This window comes from Mobula birostris, chromosome 6 (genome assembly GCF_030028105.1).
Source record: "Mobula birostris isolate sMobBir1 chromosome 6, sMobBir1.hap1, whole genome shotgun sequence".
Classification (NCBI taxonomy): Eukaryota; Metazoa; Chordata; class Chondrichthyes; order Myliobatiformes; family Myliobatidae; genus Mobula; species Mobula birostris.
This window is the reverse complement of record NC_092375.1, coordinates 97,025,482-97,045,687: the sequence shown is the minus strand read 5'-3', so window position 1 is coordinate 97,045,687 and position 20,206 is coordinate 97,025,482. Positions and strand designations below refer to the sequence as shown.

Sequence of the window (20,206 nt, the reverse complement as noted above, 5' to 3'; positions counted from 1 at the left end):
CCTCTCTACCTCTGTCCTTTGCTCTCTCTCTCTCTCCCTCCCATTCTCTCTCTCTCTCCCCCCTACCTCCCTCTCTCCCATCCCTACCCAGGTGCCACCTCCCTCACTCACTCTGCCTCCTTCTCTGTTTTGGAGAAGGAAGTCTGAGAATCAGAGCGGGAGTAAGGAGGAAGCCATTTTTGAATTTTTCAGGTTTTTTTCCCCCCATCGGCGTTCAGAGAGGCGGGACTGCGCAGGCGTGTGATGTCGGGCAATGAAGCGCAGAAGATTTAAAAGGAACACAGTCTCATACAGCGGGCAGCGTAGTGAGCCGGGAACAGAGTGAAGGCTTAAGGGCTTCAGCTCAATTGGCTTAGGCAGAAACGGGCGAGGTGAGGAAGGTTTGGTATTCATTTTTTGTTGTTACTTGAGGAGAGGGGCAGTATGAGTGTGAGGGCAGTTTGTTGTTCTCGGTGCTGGATGTGGGAGGCCCTGGAGTCTCCAAGCCTCCTGGACGTCCACATCTGCACCAGGTACACTGAGATGCAGCTCCTAAGGGACCGAGTTAGGGAACTGGAGCTGCAGCTCGATGACCTTCGTCTGGTCAGGGAGAGTGAGGAGTTGATAGAGAGGAGTTACAGGCAGGTGGTCACACCGGAGCCACGGGAGGCAGACAAGTGGGTCACGGTTAGGAGGGGGAAGGGGAAGAGTCAGATAATCGAGAGTACCCTGGTGGCTGTGCCCCTTGACAATAGGTACTCCTGTCTGAGTACTGTTGGGGGGACAGCATACCTGGGGGAAGCGACAGTGGCCGTGCCTCTGGCACAGAGTCCAGCTCTGTAGCTCAGAAGGGTCGGGAAAGGAAGAGGAGGGCAGTTGTAATAGGGGACTCAATAGTAAGGGGGTCAGATAGGCGATTCTGTGGACGCAGTCCAGAGACCCGGATGGTAGTTTGCCTCCCTGGTGCCAGGGTCCAGAATATTTCTGATCGCATCCAAGATATCCTGAAGTGGGAGGGTGAAGAGCCAGAGGTCGTGGTACATATAGGTACCAATGACATAGGTAAAAGGGGAGAGGTCCTGAAAGGAGAATATAGGGAGTTAGGAAGGGAGTTGAGAAAAAGGACTGCAAAGGTAGTAATCTCAGGATTACTGCCTGTGCCACACGACAGTGAGAGTAGGAATGCAATGAGGTGGAGGATAAATGCGTGGCTGAGGGATTGGAGCAGGGGGCAGGGAATCAGGTTTTTGGATCATTGGGACCTCTTTTGGCGCAGGTGTGACCTGTACAAAAAGGACGGGTTACACTTGAATCCTAGGGGGACCGATATCCTGGTGGGGAGATTTGCGAGGGCTACTGAGGTGACTTTAAACTAGAATAGTTGGGGGGTGGGAATCAAATTAAAGAGACTAGGAGAGAGGAGGTTAGTTCACAACAGGGGGATGGGAACAAGTGCAGAGAGACAGAAGGGTGTAAAATGAGGGTAGAAGCAAAAAGTAGTAAGGTGAAAAGTAAAATGGCAGGCCGGCAAATCCAGGGCAAGAATCAAAAAGGGCCACTTTTCAACATAATTGTATAAGAGCTAAGAGTGTTGTAAAAGCAAGCCTGAAGGTTTTGTGTGTCAGTGCAAGGAGCATTCCTAACAAGGTGGATGAATTAAAAGTGCAGGTTGTTATTAATGATGATATAGTTGGTATCACAGAGACATGGTTCCAGGGTGACCAAGGATGGGAGCTCAACATTCAGGGATATTCAATATTCAGGAGGGATAGACATGAAAGAAAAGGTGGTGGGGTAGCATTGCTGGCTAGAGGGGAGATTAACACAATAGAAAGGAGGGACATAAGCTGGGAAGATGTGGAATCGATATGGGTAGAGCTGCATAACACTAAGGGGCAGAAATCACTGGTGGGAGTTGTGTACAGGCCACCTAACAGTAGTAGTGAGGTTGGGGATGGTATTAAACAGGAAATTAGAAATGTGTGCAATAAAGGAACAGCAGTTATAATGGGTGACTTCAATCTACATGTAGATTGGGTGAACCAAATTGGTAAGGGTGCTGAGGAAGAGGATTTCTTGGAATGTATGCAGGATGGTTTTTTGAACCAACATGTCGAGGAACCAACTAGAGAGCAGGCTATTCTAGACTGGGTATTGTGCAATGAGGAAGGGTTAATTAGCAATCTTGTCATGAGAGGCCCCTTGGGTAAGAGTGACCATAATATGGTGGAATTCTTCATTAAGATGGAGAGTGACATAGTTAATTCTTAAAACAAAAGTTCTGAACTTAAAGAAGGGTAACTTTGAAGGTATGAGACGTGAATTAGCTAAGATAGACTGGCAAATGACACTAAAAGGGTTGACGGTGGATATGCAATGGCAAGCATTTAAAGATCGCATGGATGAACTACAACAATTGTTCATCCCAGTTTGGCAAAAGAATAAATCAAGGAAGGTAGTGCACCCGTGGCTGACAAAGGAAATTAGGGATAGTATCAATTCCAAAGAAGAAGCATACAAAGTAGCCAGAAAAAGTGGCTCACCTGAGGACTGGGAGAAATTCAGAGTTCAGCAGAGGAGGACAAAGGGCTTAATTAGGAAGGGGAAAAAAGATTATGAGAGAAAACTGGCAGGGAACATAAAAACTGACTGTAAAAGCTTTTATAGATATGTGAAAAGAAAAAGATTGGTTAAGACAAATGTAGGTCCCCTACAGACAGAAACAGGTGAATTGATTATGGGGAGCAAGGACATGGCAGACCAATTGAATAATTACTTTGGTTCTGTCTTCACTAAGGAGGACATAAATAACCTTCTGGAAATAGTAGGGGACAGAGGGTCCAGTGAGATGGAGGAACTGAGCGAAATACATGTTAGTAGGGAAGTGGTGTTAGGTAAATTGAAGGGATTAAAGGCAGATAAATCCCCAGGGCCAGATGGTCTGCATCCCAGAGCGCTTAAGGAAGTAGCCCAAGAAATAGTGGATGCATTAGTGATAATTTTTCAAAACTCTTTAGATTCTGGACTAGTTCCTGAGGATTGGAGGGTGGCTAATGTAACTCCACATTTTAAAAAAGGAGGGAGAGAGAAACCAGGGAATTATAGACCGGTTAGCCTAACATCGGTGGTGGGGAAAATGCTAGAGTCAGTTATCAAAGATGTGATAACAGCACATTTGGAAAGTGGTGAAATCATCGGATAAAGTCAGCATGGATTTGTGAAAGGAAAATCATGTCTGACGAATCTCAGAATTTTTTGAGGATGTAACTAGTAGAGTGAATAGGGGAGAACCAGTGGATGTGGTATATCTGGATTTTCAAAAGGCTTTTGACAAGGTCCCACACAGGAGATTAGTGTGCAAACTTAAAGCACACGGTATTGGGGGTAAGGTATTGATGTGGATAGAGAATTGGTTGGCAGATAGGAAGCAAAGAGTGGCAATAAACGGGACCTTTTCAGAATGGCAGGCAGTGACTAGTGGGGTACCGCAAGGCTCAGTGCTGGGACCCCAGTTGTTTGCAATATATATTAATGACTTAGATGAGGGAATTAAATGCAGCATCTCCAAGTTTGCTGATGACGCGAAGCTGTGCGGCAGTGGTAGCTGTGAGGAGGATGCTAAGAGGATGCAGGGTGACTTGGATAGGTTAGGTGAGTGGGCAAATTCATGGCAGATGCAATTTAATGTGGATAAATGTGAGGTTATCCACTTTGGTGGCAAAAACAGGAAAACAGATTATTATCTGAATGGTGGCCGATTCAGAAAAGGGGAAGTGCAACGAGACCTGGGTGTCATTATACACCAGTCATTGAAAGTGGGATGCAGGTACAGCAGGCGGTGAAAAAGGCGAATTGCATGCCTGGCATTCACAGCAAGAGGATTCGAGTACAGGAGCAGGGAGGAACTACTGCAGTTGTACAAGGCCTTGGTGAGACCACACCTGGAGTATTGTGTGCAGTTTTGGTCCCCTAATCTGAGGAAAGACATCCTTGCCATAGAGGGAATACAAAGAAGGTTCACCAGATTGATTCCTGGGATGTCAGGACTTTCATATGAAGAAAGACTGGATGAACTGGGCTTGTACTCGTTAGAATTTAGAAGATTGAGGGGGGGATCTGATTGAAACGTATAAAATCCTAAGAGGGAATTAGATATGGCCCTTGTGGCTAGGGGGATCAGGGGGTATGGAGGGAAGGCTGGGGCGGGGTTCTGAGTTGGATGATCAGCCATGATCATAATAAATGGCGGTGCAGGCTCAAAGGGCCGAATGGCCTACTCCTGCACCTATTTTCTATGTTTCTATGTTTTTATACTTGTTGGAATTTAGAAGATTGAAGGGGGATCTTATTGAAACATATAAAATCCTAAAGGGATTGGACAGGCTAGATGCAGGAAGATTGTTCCCGATGTTGGGGAAGTCCAGAATGAGGGGTCACAGTTTGAGGATAGAGGGGATGCCTTTTAGGACCACGATGAGGAAAAACTTCTTTACACAGAGAGTGGTGAATCTGTGGAATTCTCTGCCACAGGAAACAGTTGAGGCCAGTTCATTGGCTATAATTAAGAGGGAGTTAGATATGGCCCTTGTGGCTAAAGGGATCAGGGGGTTTGGGGGCGAGGGGGGAAGGCTGGTACAGGGTTCTGAGTTGGATGATCAGCCATGATCATACTGAATGGCGGTGCAGGCACAAAGGACTGAATGGCCTACTCCTTCACCTATTTTCTATGTTTTCATCTCTCCCTCTCTCTCTCTCCCCCTCTCATCACTACCTGGGTGCCACAGTTTCTCCCTCTCTCACACCCTCCCTCTCACTCTCCCCATCCTCTTTCTCTCTCGCACTCTCACTCCCCCCTCCTTCTCTCCCCTCACTGCCTACGTACCACCACTTCACCTCTCTCCCACGCTCTGCCTCTCTCTTTCCCTCTCCCACTCTCTCTCTACCCCCCTCTCTCCCTCTCACTCTGTCTGTCTCTTTGGTGCATAACCAGGTGCCACCACTTCTCCCTCTCTCTCTTTCCCTCCTGCTCCCAATCTCTCCCAACATCTCACTCATCCCCATCCAAGTTCCACCACTTCTCCCTCACTCCCCCCCCTCTCATCCCTACCCAAGGGCCTCCACTTCTTCCTCTTTCACTTTTTCCCTCTGCCTCACTCCCTGTCTCTATCCCTCTCACCTTCTCTCTCATCCCTACCCAGGTTCCAACCCCTCTTTCTTTCTCTCTCCCTCTCTCTCCAGCTCCCTCTCTCCCTCCCCTCTCATCCCTACCCAGTTTCTGACTCGCCTCTCTCTCCCTCCTTCACTTCCCCTCCCTCCCTCTATCCTTCTCACCCTCCCTCTCATCCCTACCCAGTTTCTGACCCCCCCCTCCCCAGCTCCCTCTCTTCCTCCCCTCTCTTCTGCCCTCTTCCTCTTTCTCTTCCTCCCTCTCTATCCTTCTCACCCTCCCTCTCATCCCTACCCAGATTCTGACCCCCCCTTCTCCCCGCTCCTCTCCCCCCTCCTCTCTCCAGTTCCCCCTCCCTCTTCCTCCCCGTCATCCCTACTTAGTTTCCGACCCCCCCTCTCATTTCCCCCTCCATCTCTTCCTCTCTCTCACCCTCTCATCCTTACCTAGGTTCCAACCCCCTCTCTCTCCCTCACTCCCCCCTCCCCTCCTCCCTCTATCTCTTCCTCTCTCTCTCTCTCTCTCTCTCTCTCTCTCACACACACCCTCTCTTCCTCTATCCCTCTCACCCTCCCTCTCATCCCTACCCAGGTTCTGACCCCCCTCTTTCCCTCCCTCTCTCTCCCCCATCTCTTCCTCTCCCTCCCCCTCTCCCCCCCTCTCATTCCTACCCAGGTTCCAAGCCCCCTCTCTCCCTCCCTCTCTTCCTCCCCCCCATCTCTTCCTCTCTTCCTCTCTTTCTTCCTCCCTCTCTCTATCCCTCACCCTCCCTCTCATCCCTATCCAGGTTCCAACCCCCTCTCTCCAGCTCCCTCCCCCTCTCTTCCTCCCCCTTTATCTCTTCCTCTCTCTCTTTTACTCCCTCCCACCCACCCTCCCTCCCTCCCTCCCTCTCATCCTTACCTAGGTGCTTCCACTTCTCCTCCTCTCTCTTACTCTCCCAATAACTTGAAACATCTTGCTATGTTAATGAAGTATCAAATATCCTTCTTTAATCATTCAGTAATTTAACATGTCTTGCTCGGTGAAGAACAAATTTCACTGAAACCAACTTCTGCAAAATCTGCACTACTTAAATGTTAAAAGTTACCGTGAACTCAGCCATAAACTATAATAATGCATTAGTTTTATTAAAATCATTATTTGGTAAATTTAATTCAGAATAAGAATAAATAATATTATTTTCTACTCTGAACAGGAGTTGAGATACTAAAATCCAAACAATTTTATGAACTAATTTTATAGTGTGATGAGAATACACATAAATTAAGATGTTTGCTGGCCTGGGTTAGCATCAGTGGCATCAGCAGTTGGTCTGCCACCTGTCCTCAGGGGTGAAGAGATAAAGAACAATGAAGCAGCATCTGGAGATGTGTAATGAAGGGACGGGGGAGAGAGAGAGCTGTCTGGAGCGGCCCCCCCTTTGAACCCTGAACCATTTGAAGTGATGGACAGGCGATACCCCAGCAGGGGGATAAAAAAAGGACAGGTTCGCTAAGGCAAGACACACACACGACACTCGAGGTAACGAGACCCTGGAAGCGGTGCGCCTCTCATGAGTCGGTGGGAAGCTCTTGGACGGCTGATCGGGGGATCAGCCTTAAACGCACAGGGTAGAAAGGTACGATCAGCGGGAACCCGGTGTGTGTCCACCCTCGCTTGGGTGCCAGGTTCACTGCAGAGGATCGACCGCATCTGGAGGAGGGGTCACAGTCGGTGACCTCAGGTGACATCACAAAGGACCCACCCAGAAGCTGTTTGTGAGCAATATCGCCGGTCTGTAAGTGGAAGCCGTGTCTGAATGATCAGTCGTTCTCTCTCTCCCTCCCTCCCCCCACATTGTCCATCACCATGGCAACGATTACTGCGAACTGAAATAAATTGGAATGAACTTTGTGTCACTTTGAAATTGGTCATTTACCCCTAGACAACGATAGAGCTTGATTGATGCTGTTATGTTAATTCTGTGCACATGTGTGTTTATCATTGCTGAACTGTTGCATTTATTATCCTTTCGATTACTGTGTTGCTTGTCTCTTTAATAAAACTTTCTTAGTTCTAGTAATCCAGACTCCAACTGAGTGATCCATTTCTGTTGGTTTGGCAACCCAGTTACGGGGTACGTAACAATAGTCATAGTTATACATAATAAAAGGGTTCCTGTCCATCCATCCTAACTATCCAGGCTGGCCTTATTTACACGCGGTTGGCCGTACTCCTTGAAACCTCTCATAGCAATGTGCCTGTCCAAATATCTTTCAAATATTGTAATTGCAGTCACCTTCACCACTTCCTCTGGCAGCTCAATCCATTTGCTCACCACCCTCTGAAAAACACACCACTCTGATTCCTTTTAAATTTTCCCATTTCATATTCAACTCTACTCCTCTAGTTTTTTTATTTCCAATCATGGAGAAAACTACTGTGACCTTATCTATGCCCCTCATGAAGTTAAATACCCCTATAAAATCCCTATATAAATACCACTATATAAATACCCCTATTGTCACAATGGGGTGCTGGAAACAGACCCAAATGCAAGACACAAACACTGAAGTACAAGGAACAGGACTTGACTAGAGTAGGGACGTGACAGGATTCAGGCAAGGAGCAGGGACAAGTACGCAGAGTTGGTAGGGAAAGCGGTACCAGGACTAGGAGACAAGGCTTGGACTCCGAGCCCGAGACTGGACAGGGACCCAGAACCTGGGTCTTGCCTCGGGCTCAGACCCCAGAACCAGGCAAGGACATGACATGGCTTGAGGCTGGGGTCCTGGGTCTTGGGATCCTCGAAGCTTGGGTTCTTGGAGCTTGCCTTGGGATCCTCAAGGCTTGGGGTCTGGGGTCTTGAGCTTGCCTTGGGATCAAGGCTTGGGGTCTGGGGTCTTGAGCTTGCCTTGGGATCCTCAAGGCTTGGGGTCTTGAGCTTTCAGCTTGGCTTGGAATCCTTGAGGCTTGGGGTCTTTATCTTGAAATGCAGAGGCTGATAACTCAAAGACTGGAGCTGAGAGACTGAATGGGAACTGAACATCAACATAGAGCCGGGACTTATCCTTCAACAAGCCAGGACTCATCTTTAACATAACACAACACAAATATAGAATTGGGACTTATCCTATGACAAGCCGGGACTCAACTTCATCTCCACACCAAGGTGAGACAGGTCCCTCCATCAGGTAACGGCAGAACAGCTGGACTTACCCAACAGAGGCAAGGATAAGACAAGGCAGGTCTCCTCGCAGGGCAACAGCAAAACAGCCTGGCTTACCCCACAGAGGCAAGGACAAGAGACAAACACCAAAGAACAACAGACAGTTCCATCTCTGCTCCAGGGAAGCTCCGAGTCTCAGTTCGGCCAGCAACCTCAGCTGGCTACGGAAACAACTAGATCCCTACCTAGCTAGGAGTGGCTGGCAGCCACTCCACTCAGCTGGCCCAGGAAACAGCCGAATCCATACCACAAAGACCACTCCAATGAGTGGCAACAAGGCTCCATGAAGCAGTGGTCCTCCAACCAGGCCTAGAGATCACAAACGGTTTCACTAGCCTTCCATCAGCAGGTTGCTCTCTGGGAAACTGACAAGACAAACCAGCAGCCTACACTATCTGTTTGTATCTTGTTTTACGGCAGTTGGCATCCAGCTTAATGGTGCATTACCATCACCCTCTGCTCCAGAATGTGCACTAGACCACACACACACACACACACACAAACCTACACTTCACCCTCCCATCTTTGACCATCCTAGTATCCTATTCCTGTTTATTCATCATATTCTATAAAAAAAACCCCTGTACTCCTTAAAAACACTAAAAATACCCGGACTTGTGCTCTCTCACCCATGCCTGGCAACCCTTTTAATGTGAATTCCTGCATCCCCAACTCCCTTAATTTATTTCTCATCATCTCTCTCTGTATCCCATACTTTCTGCAACACAAAACTACATGTTCTACTGACTCCTCTTCCTGACATTCCTCACACAATCCTGTCTGGTGTTTCCCTATCATTTTCAATGTTTTGTTTAATGCACAATGCCCCAGCCTTAACCTAGTCCACACAATTTCCTCTCTTCTGTTTCCATTACCTACCCTAGTAACCGCAACACTCTTTTGTATTTGATATAAATGCCTCCCTTTCCCCTCCCTGTCCCATCTTTCTTGCCACATCCGGTTGACTTTTTCCCCAGATTACACACTTAACCTCTGCTTTACTGATACTAATGTGCATTTCCACATTTTCTTACTTTAACACCCTCTTTGCCAACTCATCCACCCTCTCATTCCCCTTCACCCCTACATGTGCTGGAACCCATAGAAATTTTACCTGATCTCCCTGATTTGCAATTTTTGTAACTAACTGAAGGACTTCATAAAGTACATCTTGCCGACTGTTTGTGTGAAAAGACCTTAAACTTGCTAGAACTGAGGATGAATCTGAACATATCAATGCTTTGACTTGTCTGGCTTTCTGCACCCATTGCAACGCAACCAACACCGCCAGCATCTCCACTGTAAACACTCCTAACTTATTAGATGTTCTTCTGCTGATTCCAATTTCTTTTACTGGTATTACCACCCCAAACCCTGTCACTCCTGTTTCAGGTTCTTTCGCACCATCCATATAAATGTGAGTATAATCACTATACTTTTCCATCACATGACAGTTAAATGCATTTACCAAATCTGTTTTATATCTTTCTTTCCTTTTTACTTCTAACAAATGCCAGTCTATGTCAGGCCATACAAGCTTCCATGGAGCTACAACCGGATAAACTACTGAAGGACTTCTCCTCAGATCAAACACTCCACATTCTTTCGTGATATCATTCCCTACCCGACTAAAGGTATCCCTCTGAAACCTCCCATTTTCCCAGCACTCCTGCAACACTCCTTTAGTAGGGTGAGAATCATTGTGCCCCTGCAAGTTAGCCCAGTAGTTTGCCATCAGTTGCATCCTTCTTAGTTCCAAAGGCATTATTCCCATTTCTACCTGTAGGGCTGACACTGGTGACGTTTTAAAAGCCCCACTGCACACTCTCAAGGCCTGAGCCTGAATCACATCCAGTTTCCTTATAAGAGACCTAGCTGCTGATCCATATACTATATTTCCATAGTCCAACACAGATCTCACTAAAGCCACATACATTCTCTTCAAAGCTGAACAACTTGCTCCCCATTCCCTACCAGTCAAACATCTCATCACATTTATTACTTTTTTACATTTCTCCTCAACTTCCCTGATATGGTCTGCCCATGTTAATCGTAAATCAAATATAACTCCCAGAAATTTAAATGATGCAACCCTTTCTAATTCAACCCCATACATCCTTAACTTCTTCCCTACCTCAACCCTTTTGCTGGTAAAAAACACAGTTTGAATTTTGTCTACTGAAAATCTACATCCCCAATCATAACCCCACTCCACCACTTCATCAATTGCTTCTTGTAGTTTCCTGATTATATGGTCCATGTTCCTGCCTCTTTTCCACAAGGCCCCATCATCCGCAAACAGTGACCTACCTATATCCACTGGTACCTTTGTGAAGACATCATTGAACATAATCATGAAAAGTAATGGGCTAATCACACTACCTTGAGGTGTGCCATTTTCCACTATGTACTGTTTTGATAATTCTGATCCAATCCGAACTTGAATTTTTCTACCAAACAAAAAATCTTTAATCCAATTAAAAACTCTCCCACCAACCCCCATCTTGTGCAGTTTAATTAATAATCCTTCCTTCCACATCATATCATAGGCTTTTTTAATGTCAAAGAACACTGCCACTACTGACTCTCTATTTGCCTGGGCCTTCCTTATTTCAGTCTCTAACATAATCACTAAGTCCATGGAATTCCTTCCCTTTCTAAAACCACTCTGATAACTTGCCAGCATTCCTCTTTTCTCAAGCTCATATGATAACCTTTCTGTTATCATCCTTTCCATTATCTTACATATACTTGATGTTAATGCAATTGGTCTGTAGCTAGTGGGTTTTGACAGATCCTTGCCAGGCTTCCTTATTGGAATTACTACTGCTTCTTTCCATGCACTTGGTAATCTTCCCTCCCCCCACACTCTGTTATAAAAATGCAGCAACTTCAAGAGCACTCCTTCTCCTAGATTTTTTAGCATCACAGAGCATATCAGATCTTTCCCTGGGGAGGTTGGTCTCAATCTCTTTATTGCTCTCACCATTTCTGCTAATGTAAATGGATCATCAATTATATCTGTTCCTTCCCTCCTCCTTAACACACTTAGGTGTTGGCTCATTATTCTTTCCCTTCTTCTCCCTTCTTCAGACAAATTTTCTGAACTGTGTATCAGTACAAATGACTTGGCCATGACCTCAGCCTTATCCCTACTGGAGACTGCAGTTTCCTCCTCAGATAACATTACTGGATATTCCCATTCCCTTCTATCTCCTCCCATCCTCTTAATCATTCCCCATATCTCTCCCACAGGTGTTGTTGTTCCTACCTTGTCACAAAAACTCCTCCAACTTGCCCTTTTAGCTTGACATATAGTTCTTCTCACCACTGCCTGTGCTTTCTTATATTGAACCAAATGCTGCATATTATGGGTTCTTTCAACTAGCCTGCCTACACTCAATCCCAAGGCTACTTATATTGCAAGCCCAAAGATGGCAATCAGGTGCCTATGATTAATTCAAACAAGGGGCAGCTGGAAGACCCGGAGTCCTGAGTCCACGGACCGGACTGTGAACCGGAATGCAGACTTCACGGGCTGGACCATGACACCTACATAAAATCCCTATAAATACCCCTATATAAATATCCCTATATAAGTACCCCTATATAAATGCCCCTATATAAGTACTCCTATATAAATACATTCTGAACATTTATTGGAAATTGGTAATTGATGTGAATAAAAATGACCAGAGGTATTTCAGCTTTTTGAGCACCTTCTCCCTTGTAATTGTAACTGCACTCACTTCTCTTCCTTCACACACTGCAACATCTGGCACACTTGCTAGCATCTTTCGCTGTGAAGACTGATGCAAAATACTCAGTTCATCTGCCATCTCCTTGTCCCCTGTTATTATTTCTCTGGCCTCATTCTCTAGCAGTCCTATATCCACTGACACCTCTTATTTTTTACATACTTGAAAAAGCTTTTACTATCTAGTTTGATAGTGTTTGCTAGCTTGCTTTCTCATATTCCATCTTTTCGCTTCTATTGATTCTTTTAGTTGCTCTCTGTAGGTTTTTAAAAGCTTCCCAATCCTCTGTCTTACCACTAATTTTTGCTTTGTTGTATGCCCTCTCTTTTGCTTCTACAATAGCTTTGACGTGCCTTGTCAGTCACGGTTATACTATTTTGCCATTTCAGCATTTCTTCATTTTTGGAATACATCTGTCCTGCACCTTCCTCATTTTCCCCTGAAACCCCCACCATTGTTGTTCTGCTGTCACCCCTGTCAGCATCTCCTTCCAATTTACTTTGGCCAACTCCTCTCTCATACCAGTGTAATTTCCCTCACTCCACTGAAATACTGTTTTGTCAGACTTTACTCTCTCCCTATTAAATTTCAAATTGAATACAATCATATTGTGATCACTGGCTCCTAAGGGTTCTTTTATCTTAAGCTCCCTAATTGCTTCCAGTTCATTGCATAACAGCCAATCCAGTATAGCTGATCCCTTAATAGGGTCAACAACAAACTGCTCTAAAAGCCGTCTCGGAGGCATTCAAAAAACTCACTCTTTTAAGATCCATTACCAGCCTGATTTTCCCAATCAACATGCATGTTAAAATCTCCCATGATTGTCATAACATTGCTCTTTTGACATGCCTTTTCTATTTCCTTTTGTAATGAGGTTAATGAGGTTAATGAGCTTGCAGTGGGATCTGGACCAGCTGGAAAAATGAGCTGAAAGCTGGCAGATGGAATTTAATACAGACAAGTGTGAGGTAGGACCAACCACGGTAGGTCTGACACAGTAGGGCACTGAGGAGTGCCGTCAAACAAAGGGATCTGGGAATACTGGTCCATAATTTGTTGGAAGTGGCAGCACAGGTAGATAGAAAGCTTTTGACACCTCGGTCTTCATAAATCAAAGTACTGAATACAGGAGATGGGATGTTATGTTGAAGTTGTATAAGACATTGGTGAGGCCTAATTTCGAGTTTTGGTCACTCACCTACAGAAAAAATGTAAATAAGTTTGGAAGAGTACAGAGAAAATTTAGAAGGATGATGCCAGGTCTGGAGGACCAGAGTTATAAGGGAAGATTAAATAGGTTAGGACTTTATTTCTTGGAAAGTAGAAGATTGAGGGGAGATTTGATAGACATAAACAAAATTATGAAGGGTATAGGTAGAATATACAAGCAGACTTTTTCCACTGAGGTTGGGTGGGACTATAACTAGCGGTCATGGGTTAAGGGTGAAAGATGAAATGCTTAAGGAGAAAATGAGGGGAAACTTCTTCACTCAGAGGATTGTGAGAGTGTGGAATGAGCTGCCATCTCAAATGGTGTATGTGAGCTTGATTTTAACATTTAAGAGACGTTTGGACAGGTACATGGATGGCAGGGTTATGGAGGGCTATGGTCCTGATGCAGGTCGATGGGAGTAGGCAGCTTAAATGGTTTGGCATGGCCTAGATGGGCCAAAAGGTCTGTTCTATGACTTTATGACTCACTTTTCTATGACTCTATCACTCTATAACTCTAAATTCTATGATCCTAACCCCAGAATAACTTTGAAAATAGAACGTGATTTGGGGAGCTTGCTTGTGAACAGAGATTTCTAACATTATTTGGAGGATTTGATGGTGCTGACATGGAGAATATTAATAGAGGCTTTGACAGTGCTAAAGTTCCTGTTATAATAACTATCAATATTTTGGTCAGTTCACCTGCTTCCACTCCAGTTCTTCTCTTGGTGGTACTTCAGGAAATTCCATTGCACAGTTCATGTAGGACATGTGTAAGATTTTGGTGGCATTGTACACATTGTACTCAGTCATCTCGTGTTTGTTACAATCCAACATCTGATCTTGTTGGTAGTTTGAATTGCTCGGGGACATGGCACATTTACTCAAGTGGCATTGGTCTTCATAATGCTTAGTACAAGTTGACATTGAGGGAGATGATGAAGATGGTGATGAGTCAAGCCTTTTGTTGCCTTGGTCATTCAGCAGTGTTTCACAGACCCTGCCATCATGATCTAGCTTCTTTGAAGGATATTGCTCCAAACAGTGTTTCTTCTGGCATGTTTCTTCACACTTTTCCAGACTTCTCTGTACCCTGAGTAGGGATTTAAACTAAAAGGAATGCATGAATCTTAATGCCAACACTGGCATTAACACATATCATCAGAAAAAAATAGCATGTAAGAGTTATCTCCAGCTTTTGCCAGAAGATGCCAAGCCAGTTATGTGCAATTGAATCTAATGTTGCTGATGAATGACAGCTATCCTCAGAATCACCTTCAAATTACTTATTGAAAAACACGAGGAACACTAAATTAACCCTCAAAAGCATCAGCTCTAGAGGTAGCTTAAGACCAGAGAATGCATCACAAAGCTTAACAACAGGCAGGGATGATGAGAGCATACAGGTGATGTGTGTGTGATCTTTCAAAAGGTACCTGACACATAATAGATTTGGTAACAGGTACCATTTGAAGGACCTACCCACAGTTCATTCTGGGTAACACAAAATACTGGAGGAAATCAGCAGATCAGGTAACATCATGGAAATGAATAAATATTTGACACTTGGGGCCAAGACCCTTCTTCAGGACTGGAAAGGAAGGGAGAGATGCCAGAATAAAAAGGTGCACAAAGAGGAAGGAGGATGAGCTAGAATATGAAAAGTGAAGCCATGTGAATGTGGGAAAACCTGCAGAAGAAGGAATCTGATAGGAGAGGAGAGTGGACCATAGGAGAAAGGGAAGAAGGAGGGGTGACAGTGGAAGGTGATAGGCAGATGAGGAGAAGAGGAAAGAGGCCAGAGTGAGGATTAGAAGAGGGAAGGAGGAAAAAATTATTGGAAAGAGAAATCGATATTCATGCCATCAGGTTGGAGGCTACCTAGATGGAATATGGCATGTAGCTTCTCCATCCTGACTGTGGTCTCATCATGGCAAAAGAGGAGGCCATGGACCAACATGTTGGAACAGGAATGGGGATTGGAATTAAAATGGTTTCCACTTTCGGTGAAGGAGCAGAAGTGCTCGACAAGGCAGTCCCCTGATTTACATCGAGTCCCATCAGTGTAGAGGAGGCTGCATTTGGAGAACCGGATACAAAAGACAGTGCCAGCAGGTTCACAGGTGAAGTGTTTCCTCACCTAGATGAACTGTTTGGGGCCCTGAATAGAGGTGAGGGAAGAGGTAAATGAGCAGGTGTAGCATTTCTGTCACCTGCAGGGGGACGTGGCAAGAGGGAGATTAGTGGGGAGGGATGAAAGGACAACAAAACACAAGAGAGAGTGATCCCCGCAGAAAGCAGAAAGCAGAAAGCAGAGCCAGGTGGGGGAGTGGTGGTAAAGATATGTTTGGTGGTACGATCCCATTGAAGTTGCAGATGCGTTGGATATCGAGGTTTCCCTTTTTCCATTATTGATGCTGTCCTCATCCGCATCTCCTCCATTTCCCGGACATCCACACTCACCCCATCGCCCCACCAGCTTAATAAGAGTAGAGATCCTCTTGTCTTTACCTACCACCCCATGGGCCCCCACATCCAACACGTCATCCTCCACAACTTCAATAGGTTCCTATGTAAATGAGAAACAATATACAATAGATTTGGTAATGGCTTTGTCGAGCACCTCTGATCCATCTGCCAAAAGTGTAATTTCTTGGTGGCCAACCATTTTAATTCCTATCCCCATTCCCATTCCGATATGTCAGTTCATGGGCTCCTCTTTTGCCATGATGAGGCCACTCTCACGGTGGAGGAGCAACACCTCATATTCTGTTTAGGTAGCCTCCAACCTGATGGCATGAACATCGATTTCTCCTCCTGCTATTTATTATTCCACCCCCTTCCCTCTGCTTCTAATCCCCACTCTGGCCTCTTACCTCTTCTCCTCACCTGCCTATCACTTCCCCCTGGTGCCCCCCCTTCCCTTTATCTCATGTTCCATTCTCCTCTCCTATCAGATTCCTTTTTCTCCAGCCCTTTACTCTTCTCACCCACCTGGCTTCACCTTTCACCTTCTAGCTATCCTCCTTCCCTTCCCCCCACCTTTTTATTCTGACATCTTCCCCCTTCCTTTCTAGTCCTGAAGAAGGGTCTTGGCCTGAAATGTCAAATGAAAAGCAGACTATCTGTTGGATGGAAGCAATCAACAACTCTGATAGAGGCAGATGCCAAGTTTTTAAGCTCACAGTGGGAGGTGGTGCTTTAGCACTGCTGGCCCACCACCTCGAGGGAGTCTTGATCATAAACGGGCCGAAACTCCTGAAGACAGGTGGCAGATCAACTGATGATCCCAATGGTGATAGCACAGGACAGTTTACATCTTAGTCCACATGTATTTTTACCTCATTTCCATAGATGCTGCCTGACCTGCAAGTTCCTCCAGCATTTTTTGTGTGTTACTCTGGATTTCTAGCATCTGCAGAATCTCTTGTGTTTATTCTAACAAGCAAATCTGAAAAGAATGTTAATAAAGTGCAAGGCTTTTTATTAGAGTCAGAATACACATGCAATTTCAAACAAGTGACTGTTGTGTACATTCAACCACAATTCAAATGTAGGAATATATTTCAGCTACCATGGAGAGCTACGATCAGATGGGAACTTATATTCAACACCAATTGGTCTTGAAACAATATAGACACTCATTAGCAAATTAATTAATTAAAAAGATGCCGGGATCTTGGGGAGGAATTGCTGGAAGAGTCCATTTCCACTGTTGTACGGTGAAGAGATTCTGTGCACAGCATCTCTAAGTTGGCTCTATTAGATTTAAGGAAGCTCTAATTAGGTACATTGGGGAGGGAGAGACTCATGATGCCATTATATCTGTATGTATATTCGATGGCAAAATGCATGTTTATTACCAAATTATTGTCAACAGAAAGAGATCATCTCTCCTTGATTTTCTGTCCAATCTTACTTGCCCTGCTGGAACAATCAGTACAATGACTTTGCTTTGAATAGTGGTGCTTGTAAAATATTATTTCTCCCTTACCCTTTGTCTTTCTATTGAAGCCAGGAAATCCAGGTCCGTTGTGTCTGAGATCCCACCATGGATCACTAGCACCTTAGAGTCAATAACTGTTGCTAATGGCAGCCATCTGAACACATCTTGGACAAGCTGAAGTATTCTTTTCCCTTGTGTCTAAACAAAGGATTGATAACAAGCTGAAAGCATCATGCAAAATTTTTTTGTCAAAGACTTTTAATAAGGGAAGTTGCAATGCAAGTTCTCGAACCATGCATCCAGTAGTCAGAGAGGACAGGAAGGTCAGATGCAGCCTCTGATGACAGGTTCCAAGTAACAGAAGAGGAGATGTGAGAGCAACAGCAGCCTAACTCCTGCACCCTACATATCGAGCAGAGTAAAAAAATGACAGGTAGGCAGCACAGTCTCCTCTGAGGAAACACCTGGAATACAAGAGCCTCTGAGGTCAACTCTCTGAGAGTCTCCTTAATCTTGGCCTACCCTTTACCCTATTTCCCCTGATCCCTTCCCATCTACCTCGATTACTGAAATACGCCTTGTTTTACCTGCAGCTGTCCAGCTCCTCAGACACACCTGGGTCTGTTTCCCTCAGTAGATCCTTTCTCAGAAATGGCCAAAATTCATGGACACTTCTGGATGTCATGATGACAGTCACACAGCAAACAACTGCTGCTGTTGCTGTCAACTGGTTCTACTGAATTTTAGTGTCAGCCACAACTTCACACTGCTTGACTGTTACCTTTGTCCACTGTCAGTAAATTTGGTAAGGAGACCACAAACAGCAGGTGGAGAAGTAACCTTAAGCAGCTTATTTTATTTTACGCATACCAATAAAGGGCTGCTCCTTTAGAACTGAGATGAGGAGGAATTTCTTCAGCCAGAAGGTGGGGAATCTGTGCAATTTATGTCCACAGAGGACTGTGGAGACCAAGGCAGTGGGTGTATTAAGGCAGTATTGATAGATTCTTCATTGGAAAGCTTGGGACGGGGTTAAAGGTTACAGGGAGAAGGCAAGAGAATGAAGTTTGGAGGACAAAAAAATCAAACATGATTGAATGGTGGAATAGACTCGATGGGCCTAATTCTCCAATATCTTATGACAACAAAACTTAGGTATTTTTAGCACAAAAACAGAAAGTCTTAGAAGTAATTAGTAACCAGCCGCCATCAAAGGAGAAAGAAAAACATTCGATGTTCCAAGTTGCTGCTTGGACTCTGTCGGTCAGGGTCAAACATGGATGTTGCCTCTTCACTGTTGAAGTTGCCAGAGTGAAACATAGACACGTATAAACATAGAAAACCTACAGTACAATACAGGCCCCTCGGCCCACAAAGCTGTGCCGAAAATGTCTCTACCTTAGAAATTACCTAGGGTTACTCTATTTTTCTGAGCTCCATGTACCTGTCCAGGAGTCTCTTAATAGACTGTATCGTATCCACCTCCACCACTGTCGCCGGCAGCCCATTCCATGCACTCACCACTCTCTGCATAAAAAACTTACCCCGACATCTCCTCTGTACCTACTTCCAAGCACCTTAAAACTGTGCCCTCTCGTGCAAGCCATTTCAGCTCTCAGAAAAAGCCTCTGACTATCAATGCCTCTCATCATCTTATACACCTTTATCAGATTACCTCTCATCCTCCATTGCTCCAAGGAAAAAAGGCTGAGTTCACTCAACCTATTCTCATAAGGCATGCTCCCCAATCCAGGCAACGTCCTTGTAAATCTCCTCTGCACCTTTTCTATGATTTCCACATCCTTCCTATAGTGAGGCAACCAGAACTGAGCACAGTACTCCAAGTGGGGTATGACCAGTGTCCTATATAGCTGCAACATTACCTCTCAGCTCTTAGACTCAATCCCACAATTGATGAAGGCCAATGCACCATATGCTTTCTTAACCAGAGTCAACCTGCGCAGCAGCCTTGAGTATCCTATGGACTCAAACCCCAAGATCCCTCTGATCCTCCACACTGCCAAGAGTCTTACCATTAATACTATATTCTGTCATCATATTTGACCTACCAAAATGAACCACGTCACTCCTATTTGGGTTGAACTCCATCTGCCAATTCTCAGCCCAGTTTTGCATCCTATCAATGTCTTGCTGTAACCTCTGACAGCCCTCCACACTATCCACAACACGCCCAACCTTTGTGTCATCAGCAAATTTACTAACCCATCCCTCCACCTCCTCATCCAGGTCATTTATAAAAATTATGAAGAGTAAGGGTCCCAGAACAGATCCGTGAGGTACACCACTGGTCACGGTCCTCCTTGCAGAATATGACCCATCTACAACCACTCTTTGTCTTCTGTAGGCAAGCCATTTCTGGATCCACAAAGCAATATCCCCTTGGATCCCATGCCTCCTTACTTTCTCAATAAGCCTGGCATGGGGTACCTTATCAAATGCCTTGCTGAAATCCATATACACTACATCTACTACTCTTCCTTCATCAATGAGTTTAGTCACATCCTCAAAAAATTCAATCAGGCTCGTAAGGCATGGCTTGCCTTTGACAAAGCCATGCTGACTATTCCTAATCATATTGTGGTAAGATATGGAGAGCAAGATGTTACCGGTGCAGCAGGCTCACCCTTTCCATGCAACCAATGTATCCAAAGGAATGATACAGGTTGTGACAGGTTATTTGAGATGCATGCCATTGGAAGCATTTAATAGATTGTGGGAGCTTATCCCACTATTCCTGCACCCCAGAGATCCTTAAGGAACCAGGTCACTGACCTGTCATCAAAACCGGGAAAAGTTTGGAATCTCATTGTGTCTTTTAAGTTAGAGACACAAAGGACTACAGATTCTGGAATCTGGTGCAATAGACAAGTTGCTGGAGAATCTCAGAAAGTCAGGCAGCATTTGTG

General features: G+C 45.0%; 1 protein-coding gene across 1 annotated transcript in view; it reads right to left on the bottom strand.

Annotated features, from left to right (window-relative positions):
- ppef1 (protein phosphatase, EF-hand calcium binding domain 1) overlaps positions 1 to 20,206 on the bottom strand; it is a 276,249-nt gene that overhangs the window by 222,479 nt on the left and 33,564 nt on the right. Inside the window, exons 7-8 of the mRNA XM_072259727.1 lie at positions 17,328 to 17,477; positions 14,036 to 14,443 (exon numbers count right to left, since the gene is read on the bottom strand). Coding sequence (XP_072115828.1) covers positions 14,036 to 14,443; positions 17,328 to 17,477 — 558 coding nt within the window. The remainder of the gene's footprint in view (positions 1 to 14,035; positions 14,444 to 17,327; positions 17,478 to 20,206) is intronic.